Source organism: Coptis chinensis, chromosome 4, assembly GCF_015680905.1.
Source record: "Coptis chinensis isolate HL-2020 chromosome 4, ASM1568090v1, whole genome shotgun sequence".
Taxonomy (NCBI): domain Eukaryota; kingdom Viridiplantae; phylum Streptophyta; class Magnoliopsida; order Ranunculales; family Ranunculaceae; genus Coptis; species Coptis chinensis.
The window spans coordinates 106,803,881-106,814,609 of record NC_141459.1 but is presented as its reverse complement, the minus strand read 5'-3'; the positions used below and the strand labels follow the sequence as shown (position 1 = coordinate 106,814,609).

The 10,729-nt window shown below is 41.1% G+C and overlaps 1 protein-coding gene across 1 annotated transcript; it reads left to right on the top strand.

The window, feature by feature from the left end:
- Positions 1-913: 913 nt before the first annotated feature.
- LOC147506732 (uncharacterized) lies at positions 914-1,645 on the top strand. Its single transcript, XM_086605831.1, has one exon. The coding sequence runs from the start codon at positions 914-916 to the stop codon at positions 1,643-1,645; it is 732 nt and encodes a 243-aa protein (XP_086461957.1).
- Positions 1,646-10,729: the final 9,084 nt, after the last annotated feature.

The following is a 10,729-nucleotide window of genomic DNA, read 5'->3' as shown; positions in this document are numbered from 1 at the left end:
CATTATGATCAATGGTTCACCATATGGATATTTTAAGGGGAAGAGGGGGATAAGACAAGGGGATCCCATGTCACCTTACCTATTTGTATTAGTCATAGAACTCTTCACTGATATTATGTTGCATAGTGTTACAGAGGGGGATTATAAGCTTCATTATAGATGTCATGATCTAGTAATCACTCATCTTTCATTTGCGGATGATCTTATAGCTTTTATGTATGGGGATTTGGATACAGTCAGGACTTTAAGGGCAAATTTGAATGGATTCAGGGAGTGCTCTAGGCTTGAGGTAAATGTGCAGAAGAGCCAGTTGTTCTGTTGAGGGATGAATGAAAGGTTGTGTGATAAAGCAAGACAGTGTATTCAGTTCTCTCAAGGATCATTGCTAGTTAAGTATTTGGGAGTGCCTCTCATTACTTCTAGACTGTCACACTCAAATTGTCTACCCTTACTTACTAAGGTAGCTAACAAAATCCAGAGTTGGAGGAGTAAATTTCTTTCTTATGCAGGAAGACTACAACTATTCAAGTAAGTGTTTAACAACTTGAGTGTATATTGGCTATCTGTATTCATAATTCCACAGAGGACCATTGATGAGATCAACAAACTCTGTAGGAACTTTCTATGGACGGGACCAGAAGGAGGGGCCTCTCATGCGTTCATTAGTTGGGAAGATGTCTGTGTACCTTTTGAGGAGGGAAGGCTTGGTATAAGAAATTTAGAAACAATGAACCATGCGGCCAATATGAGACATATATGGAACATCATCAGCAACAAGAACACAATATGGGTACAATGGATACAGAAAACCTTGATAAAAGGAAGGAATTTTTGGGATCTTGATATTCCGCAAAATTGCTCCTGGAGCTGGAGACAAATATTGAAAGACAGAAAATAGGCAAAAGGTATCGCGATGCATCAAATTGGGGATGGCCAGAATACTAGCTTATGGTATGACCCATGGCACCCAACAGGAATACTTAAAGACAAATTCCCACCGGAATTGTTATATAGATCAAGCTGTGGCAAAAGTGCAAAGGTTGCGAGTTTGATAGAAGATGGGCAATGGCAGCTTCCGAACCAGTTTCAAAGGCATTGTCCTGAATTGGTAGCTGGCATAGAAGAGGAAGTGAAACTGTATTCAGGTGAGGAAGAAGTTATATGGACAGCTACCTTATGTGGAGACTTTGAACTCAAGGAAACATATGAGTGCATGAGACCGACAAAGCAAAAAGTGAACTGGAAGAACTTGGTGTGGTTTTCTAATCGAATACCACGATTCTCTTTCATCAGCTGGTTATGCTTGAGGGATGGATTGAAGACATTGCAGAGGATGAAACAGTGGAAAAAAGTTGAGGATGACACATGTATTTTATGTAATGGAGGAGTAGAAACAGGAGAACACTTGTTCTTTCAACGTGTATTTGGCCAAAATATATGGAGAGAATTACTGAAGGCAACTGGTTATAATAAAGCTCGAGATCAGACATGGCAACAAGGGGTGAAATGGATACAAGACAGATGCGAAGGAAAGGGTGGGTACCAAGATACGTGCGACTTCTCTTTACAGGATTCATTTATTGGACATGGAGAGAGCGGAATACAAGGATTTTCAAACACAAACATTCGACAGCAACCCAAGTGAAAGAACTAATTCTCAGGGATATGCGGACAAAACTTCAGGCTACTAAAGTAAGAATGAGAGAAGGGCCCGACCGAGAGAGATTTAGTCAGCTATGGAATAAAGAAACAGAACTGTGCAACAAAAGGAGATTCGCTGTAAGTGGAAAAAGGCACAACAAAGTAATCACTCCTTAAACACAGATGGTAGCATTCAAGCAAGAGGTCAATGGGCAACAGTCATTAGAACAAGTGAAAGGATAGTGACAGCAGCAGCACATGGGGTATTATGATACAATAGCAATGGTGAAACTAGAAGGGCTTGAGCAAGGACTGAGATTGGCAGCAAGACACGACATCCAAAGATTAAAGGCACAAACAGACTCGGAGAATGTGGTCTCTTTTGTACACAAGCAAAGGTATCCATGGCAAGCGAAAAAGATGATGAATAGTATCTGGAATATGAGAGCAGAACTTTTATATTTCCCATTAGAGCATATCTATAGAGAAACAAATAAATTAGCAGATGCACTAGTTACAAACTGCTCGAGTGTTAGATGTTTTGATATTGTACCTAGCTCATTTGCTGAGGATGTGAGGAAAATTGCATATGAAGATGCAATAGGGAAAGAGTATGTAAGAATGTAATGAACAAGCTATGATTTTATTTAATGAGAAGGGGTAGAGGACCTCGTTAACAACCTCGCTTACCAACCCAAAAAATTAAAAAAAAAAATTTTAAAAAAAATCTGGCCTTAGACTTAGCAACCAAATTCGAAACTAACTGATAAAAAAACCCAATTTGAAAGCACACACAAATATGTTGGCCACTTCAACCGAACTGTCTAGATCATCTTCACATATAAACTCATCAGTTTGCTAAAGATCAATCTTTCAGTCAAGATGCCAATAGGCCAATTTGCTGATCAAGTTGACTAATTCGAAACCCAATCTCAATTCCCCAGTTCTCAATAAAAATCTCGACGCAAATCGATCAATTTGCCGATAATATATGAGTTTGTATGAACTTTGAGTTAATATACCCAACCCTCTCATTTTTGTGACATTTTTAATTTTTACCGATCAATGACAATTGCATATAAACCGATTGCCCAACCGATTTTGGTAACCCAATTGACAAATTGTGATAACTCAATTTGCCGATAAGTTGGACTTCCCGATCAGTTTCTTTGAACTTTACCTATCAGTTTACCAACCATCAATTTAAGCTTGCCTATCCTTTCACTAACAAGCTCACTATCTAAAATCCTTATCTATTAGCCAATCCATGTGCATACTAAACTCGATAAACAAAAGTCCACTTCAATGATCCACTCCATCTCAATATTCTTTAGCCTCAATTCCTTAACTTTCTTTTGTATTATTGAACAAAAACTGCCGTGGCACTAACTAAGCTGCCGATCCTTTCACTTTTATTACCCACAATTTAGCAAAGTGCCATTATATTATATCAAACCTAGGACTTTTGCCTACCACATTAATATCCAACCCGTCAAAATATTGCCTACCACGTCAATTTTACAGACCAATATATATTTTTTATAGACCTACCAAATACCAAAAATAAAATAAAAAAATTGTCTTCTTTGCCAAAAAGATAGCAATATTCCGACCCCCACAAATGTGGCCCAATAAAAACCCATACTCAGAACCCATGCTTATAACCAGCCTTCTTACCTACCTATAATAAAGTCCATGCTCAAACCCAATTTGACTCTATAGTTCTCCAACTTTATCCCACGATTGGAATATTGGAGAACAAGGAAGTAATTAATCGCCGATCCTACCTATAAAATCCAACTTTTGTCATTCTCCTAAACTACGCCTCGAGACTTGATCTAAGCAATCCAACATTTGGGTACATAGGCAACTTCAAACCGAAGTCCAGTCTTATCTTTCTCCAACAACCATCTCCTTCACAATCTTCAAAAACATCACTTCTGACCTTCAATTGGTGTATTTTGGCAAATCTTGCTGAAACACACACCAGGACACAAACAAAATAAATAATTGTTTAAACTCATAAACTAGTTCACTCTTCAACAAGTAGGGTTGTGTTATCCACACACATAGATTGTAGTTCACCATATACATCTCAAAAGCCAGCATACAATATGACTACTGCATCCCAAATCTTTATCTAAAGGTTAATTAAGTTGCATTATTTTTGTACAAAAGAGTAACATAAGACTTACGCTTAGATCAAACAAAGTTTCTTTGAATATCAGTTCCTGTTATTCCAAACCGTATGTTGATTGTAAACAATGCTAGATGCAATATATGCTAAGTTTAAGGAACTACCCTGATCAGGAATTAGAAATAATGATCCCAATAAAATTGCTTATTAGATCCTCTTATGTTAAGGTTGTTGAAGACTTTTTTGGCCATGAAACTTAGCTGCACTAAACGTCACGAGTCAACAACTTCCTCTTGGGAACCTGGAATTGCATGTAGACATATTCTATAAGTACCAAAGCTCACTTAGTTACACGTCAATACGAAAGAACAGTTAAAATGAGACATGTGATTTTGCACTGAGCAAACTGCTTAGACATGGGGACACAGAACAAATGAACTTTCATACACATTTAGTAACCAAATGCTACTTTAACTAACGTAACGGGGTGCTTATAAGAACTCCACTTAAAGTGACTCCAAAAAAACTTCACCACTCAAAACTATCAATTAGAACCTTATTATTTGTGGAAATGCTCTCCACACAATAGAAATCATCTTTACAAAAAATCTAAGTTACATGAACATGCCATATTTTGAAAATAATCCGAGTCGGATACATATCCACATGTCCGTGTCGGACGCATATTCTATGTGGTATACCTTAATTTCTGAAAATTCATCTTTTCGGACTCTTCATATCCGTGTCGGAAACTAGGGGTGGAACTTGGGTCGGGTTAGCCCAAGCCCGATGGACTAAACCCCGATTTTTGTTGGTCCTGGGCTAACATGTCAGATCTGTGGTCCGGGCTTGGTTTTGTAAAATCAAAACCTGACTCGGTTGGCTTGGGTTAGAATATCAAAAAACCAAAAAACTTGAGCCCGTGATATATATATATATATAATTCATTCTATTTCTAAAAAAATTAGGTTGAGAATCTCTATTTTAGAGAGAATAATGTAATCAACAAAGTTAGTTTTCCTTTCAAACAATCAAATCTCTTTGATTTCATTAGAAGATTTTCGATTTCGGTGTTTTTTACCTCATAATTCCAAAAAAAATCCGAAAAGTTTGACCAACCCGACATAACCCGACCCAACCCAAATTGGTCGGGCTAGGGCTTGGGCTGAAAATTTAAAGACCGACTAGGGCTTGGTCCAGGGCTCGAGTTGAAGCATTTGAAACTCGGGTTGGGATCGGGTTATGCCTCAACCTGACCCAACCCGCCTGAGTTCCACCTATCCGTGTCAATGTTTGGACAAGGAGTTTGGAAACCCCAAAAAGATAGCAGCTTACAAGTAAAAAAATTGTTTAGAGCAAGTCCAATGGAGGGCTATATGGACTGCTAACGGCAAATATAACACCTCAACCACAAAAATGTCATTTCAATGGGGCTTGGGGTGGAACTCGGGCAGGTTGGGTTGGGTTGAGGCATAACCCGAGCCCAACCCGAGTTTCAAATGTTTCAACCTGAGCTTGGGACCAAGCCCTAATCGGTCTTTAAAATTTCAGCCCAAGCCCTATCCCGACCAATTCGGGTTGGGTCGAGTTATGTCGGGTTACTCAAACTTCTTGGGGTTTTTTTGGAATTATGAGATAAAAAACACTAAAATTGAAATCTTCTAATGAAATCAAAGAGATTTGATTGTTTGAAAGAGAAAATAACCTTGTTGATTACATTATTCTCTCTAAAATAGAGATTCTCAACCTTATTTTTTACAAAAATAGAATGATTGAAAGATATACGTACGTATATGCACACGGGCTCGGGTTTTCGATTTTTTAATATTCTAACCCAAGCCCAACCTAAAACCGAGTCGGGTTTTAATTTTACAAAACCAAACCCAGACCACGGATCTGACATGTTAGCCCAGGACCAACAAAAGTTGGATTTTAGTCCATCGGGCTTGGGCTAACCCGACCCAAGTTCCACCCCTAAATGGGGCTGCTAAAAGGGTCTTAAATATGGAAGGAGTAAAAAACCCAGCCAAAGTTAAGACCTTCGCTAGCAGCTGCTATAATAAATTCGGGAGATGGACGACATAGTTTCTGTCGTCCGTGTGTTAAATTTTGACGGACGGCAGAAACTATGTCGTCCGTCCAAAAAAAATTCAACCTAAGTTATAAAATAATGGACGGATGGCGTGAAACTTTTGCCGTCCGTATCATTTAGCACTTCAAAACAGAAAACATGATTGGATTTGGTTTTTTGATTTTGAGGTGCCAAATTTGGCTGGGCAAGCTAAAAGGCCTATGTGGCACCTTTTAGCAGCCCAATTTAGTAGCTCTCCATTATACTTGCTCTTAAACTGATAAACTAGTTCACTCTTTCAACAAAAATACAATAATTCTAAAATGCGCACACATTTTAAGAAGCACTATAAAAGGGATAAGTAACCAAGCATTGTTTCTCATTATATGCAATGCAAAATGACCTTCTGTACACATAAGTAAGCAAGAACAACTCAAAATTATTTCTTTAGTACAATTAATCAAGTGAGAAGAGCGAACGAACATTTTTGGGAGAAGTGGGGGTACATGGGACAAAAGGTAGTTTGGTAGGTTTCTGTCTGTCTGTCCTCACCCCTCCCTCTCCCTCCTTCCTTCCCTCTCCCTCTCAACCAAACCCTAACTCTCTCTCTCTCCCCACCCACAAACCCATCTCTCCCTCTCTCTTCTCCACCCTCCGCTCATGCCCCCATTGCTTAGCAGTTATCTAGTATATTTATGCCTCAGCTCACGCCCCCACTGCTTAGCAGTTATCTAGTATAATATCATAAACAAGATCCGCCAGTATTACAAAACATCACATTCAAACTTGTTCCAACCAAAGCATAGTAAGAAATAAGTGAAATCATCTCTTGCATCTCGTAAAACAAATCTTGAGCTTCTTTCGCATTCCCTTCTCTAAAACATCTAGTTGTATCCATCCTTTGGAGATAGATAACGCGACAGAAAAGTGCTTCATCTTGACAAGTGCTCCTAGTAATTGGTTAAAAGAGAAAATACAAGGCGAGGGTCTTATCTGAATTAAACTATTAAACAAACATAAAGCCTCATCAAGCCCAAGTGTCCCTTGTGAGGGAGTGATATTCCCATTCATGAATATCAAGCACGTATTCAGCATAGTGGAAATACCACACCGACCTCTGACCTAGTTCTCCGAACTACCTTCAGAGCGACCTACATCATCAACTCATGTCCATGAGCTATGAGATCGCTCTAGAATAGATCAACTCGCACATCTTCACACAGAGCGTTCTATATCATGACTCAGCCTATCTTCTAGAAGCAATCATTGCCAAAGCTGTACTTACACACTTCATCACCGCAAATTACGAACCATTGTAACCACTCTCCATCATTATAGAATTCCTACCAACACCACTCTAATACTCCTTCTCAATCTCAACCATAAATTTGTGTTTTTCATTACACGTGTTGGATAGGGATCCACTTTCACCAGCTATAAATATCCCCCATATGAACTACGTCAGACCTGATTCTTCTCTGCCCCCAGAATCGAGAGATAGATACGTAGGTAGTTCGCTCAACAACGAACTCGGTCTTTCAAATATTCCATCCCCATTTCCTCCTAATCTTGTATGTAAGGGAAGGCTAAAACGCTCATTTACATTGGCGCCATCTATGGTCTCGATTTCTTGAGAAACCACTTCACAAATCCCAAAACCAATAAACAAAATCCTCAAGCCCACGAAGCATGGAAAGCCTCGAAGCTCAAATCCAGAGTTTTGCAGTTCAGTTAGGTACAATGAACGAGCACATTACGCTGCTCAGGCAGGAGAATGTTGCTTTACATGCGCAAGTAGACACACAAAATACACCAGGTGCCATAGGAGAGGACGACATCAACGAAGTAAATCAACAGATCAACGAGCTTCCACAAAGGATATATTAGAGCGCAGTTAAGAAGGACCCTACCCAGATCATTCAGAAGATGTTAAAAACGTACCGTGCATCCCTTTTCACAGCTGATGTACTTGGTAAATCATCCCCTCCAGATTTTGTTCAACCCACTTTTGCAATATACGATGGCAGCACGTGTCCAGGTCAACACGTAGCTCGCTACATTCAGAGCCTTGCACTCTATAATGCTCAAGAATTCGACCATCTCCATTGCCGTTTGTTTCCAGCCAGTCTTAAAGATGGCGCGCTTGACTAGTTTCTTTCACTCGAGCCAGACTCGATAAAGAACTTCGAGCAACTCACTGATCTGTTCGCTAGTCAGTACGTCCACAATAGGCATACGATAGCTGATCTTGATTCACTTTTCCAACTCTCATTAGGCGAAGATGAAACCATTTGAGAATTCCTAGGTCGGTTCAAAACCGAACTGTTATGTATGGAAAGTAGTCTCAAAGAATCTTTCGCCACATTGGCATTCTCCAACGCCTGCCGTGTGCGTAACACGGCGCTCTCCAAATTGCTGATGAAAGAACGTCCAGAGACGTTGTCTGAGCTATACGCTCGCGTTGACAAATTCATCAAGTTACAAGAGGGCCTGAAGCGTCAAGGCCTCTTAGAAGAACAAGAGGTAGCAGCAATATCTGATGATGCCCCACCCTCTAAAAAGTGACCCAGATAACAAGGATAGAAGTCTGGGAACAAAATGAGCAACAATCACGAGTTCGTTGTACTTACTCGATCTCCCAGTTACATACTGGACAAAATCAAGCGAGCTTAATATTACCGACCCAACGTACGACAACCAGAGGATCATCCTGGCAAGCCTTACTGTGCCTTCCAGAGAAAAATGTCATAAGACCGATGAGTGCTGGGGGCCCAAGTATTACCTCCAAGACCTCATTGAATCAGAACATATCAAGCATTATACCAATATTCCTGATGGCGACCTGCGCCATAAGCTCATGGCTCGCAAAAGCGCAGTTGATCTCCAGCTCGCCATAAGCACCAGAGTGTCCAAGCTTGCTCTCGTAGCAGAGGACGCCCCAGCAACCGCTCCCACCATGAGCGCCGTCAGCATTCGTCAGATAGAGATAATGACAGAACAATACACATGATAACATTTTAGGATGATTATGTTCCATCCTCCAGAGAAAAAAGGAGTCGCGTAAGCGTTCTCCAAGAAGTCTACCAATTCTCTTCACAGGCTGCACCTGCCCTACGTAGTTCAGGTCGCAGCTCAGGTGATATAACTTTCACAGAGGCCGACCTCAACAAGGTTTGCCTCCCTCATAATGATGCCTTGGTGGTCCACGTCAAAATCAGCGACTGGACAGTCAAGCGCGTTCTGATAGATCCCAATAGTTTGTGTGACATCTTGTTCTACCATACCATCCAGGAGATGAACCTGCCCAAGTCGGTCTTCATAGACCCAATGGCTCCTCTCTATGGGTTCAATGGCTCCAGAGCTGACCCAATTAGTGACATCATACTCCCAGTCTCAGTAGGATCTAGGGAAGACAAAGTTAGCTTCAATTTGCGTTTCAGCGTTCTAGACATCCAATCGTCCTACAACGCAATCCTAGGACGGTGTTGGATTCACCAAATGCAAGTTGTACCATCGACACTGCATCAAGTGCTCCGCTTCCTCGGCCTTAGGGATATGATGGAGCTTCAAAGCAATCAGCTTGAGGCTTATCATTGTAACCAGATTCTATCAGCAAACAAGTCTATCGACCTACCTATCAGCACTAGGAACGAGCCCACCAGTTACACAATGGCTAAAGATTTAATCGCTGAGGTCAGATCCAAAGCACTAAAGCAGAACGCTAGGAGATCTAGTAAAAAAGTCTATTCGTCTGTCAGGACCCCAGAGGTCGCCAAACTTCCTGTGCATCCACCAGTCAGGACCCCAGAGGTCGCTTCAGCATTAGTTACTCCACCAGTCAGGACCCCAGAGGTCACCCCAGAATTTGTTAGTTAACCGGTACAGATTCTAGAGATCACTCCAGCCCCTGTTGTCATGACCACAGAAGTCGCATCAGCCCCTGTTGTCGTAACCACAGAGGTCACTCCAACTCCTGCTGCCAATACCTCCATTCCTCAGATCGACAAAGCATCTCCAGAGATCAGTTCCCCTAAGGTTGCCTCATCTTCAAAAGCAGCAGTTCAGCAAGCAAAAAATGAGCAAGTGAACTTAGGAACAGAGGACGATCCTAAGTTCGTCTATGTATGTGCTAACCTTGACCCTACACTCAAGGCCCAGCTTGTAAACTTTTTATCAATGAATAAAGATGTTTTCGCTTGGTCGTATATCGATGTGCCTGGTATCGATTCTAGTGTTGCATGTCATAGATTAAATGTTAATCTTAATGCTAGGCCAGTTCGATAACGACCTCGGATATTATCCCTAAGATTTTAAAAAGCAATCAATGATGAGGTTGACAAATTCAAGCAAGTCGGTTTCATCCGGAAAGTTGATTACCCAGACTAGATCGCTAACATAGTAGCAGTTCCAAAGAAGAATGGCACCATCCGCCTCTGCGTTGACTTCACCAATGTCAACCAAGAAACACCAAAAGATAGCTTTCATTTACCTAGAATCGACCGACTTATCGATCAGACTTGTGGTCACGAGCTCCTGTCATTTATGGATGCATACAGTGGATACAACCCGATCGATCCCACTCACTGAAGAAGATCAAGAGAAAACGTCGTTCATCACTGAACAGAGAATCTACTGCTACAACGTCCTCCCGTTCGGCCTCAAGAACGCTAGAGCGACTTATCAACGACTTGTCACTGACATGTTCCAGGACATGTTGGGTGATACCATGGAAGTCTATATCGATGACATGATAGTCAAGAGCAAAAAAGCAGGTGACCACCTCACTCACCTTGAACAGGCGTTCTTTAGATTACGCCGAACTCAGATGAAGCTAAATCCCGAGAAATACCTTTTTGGAGTGTCCTCCGGAAAGTTCCTCG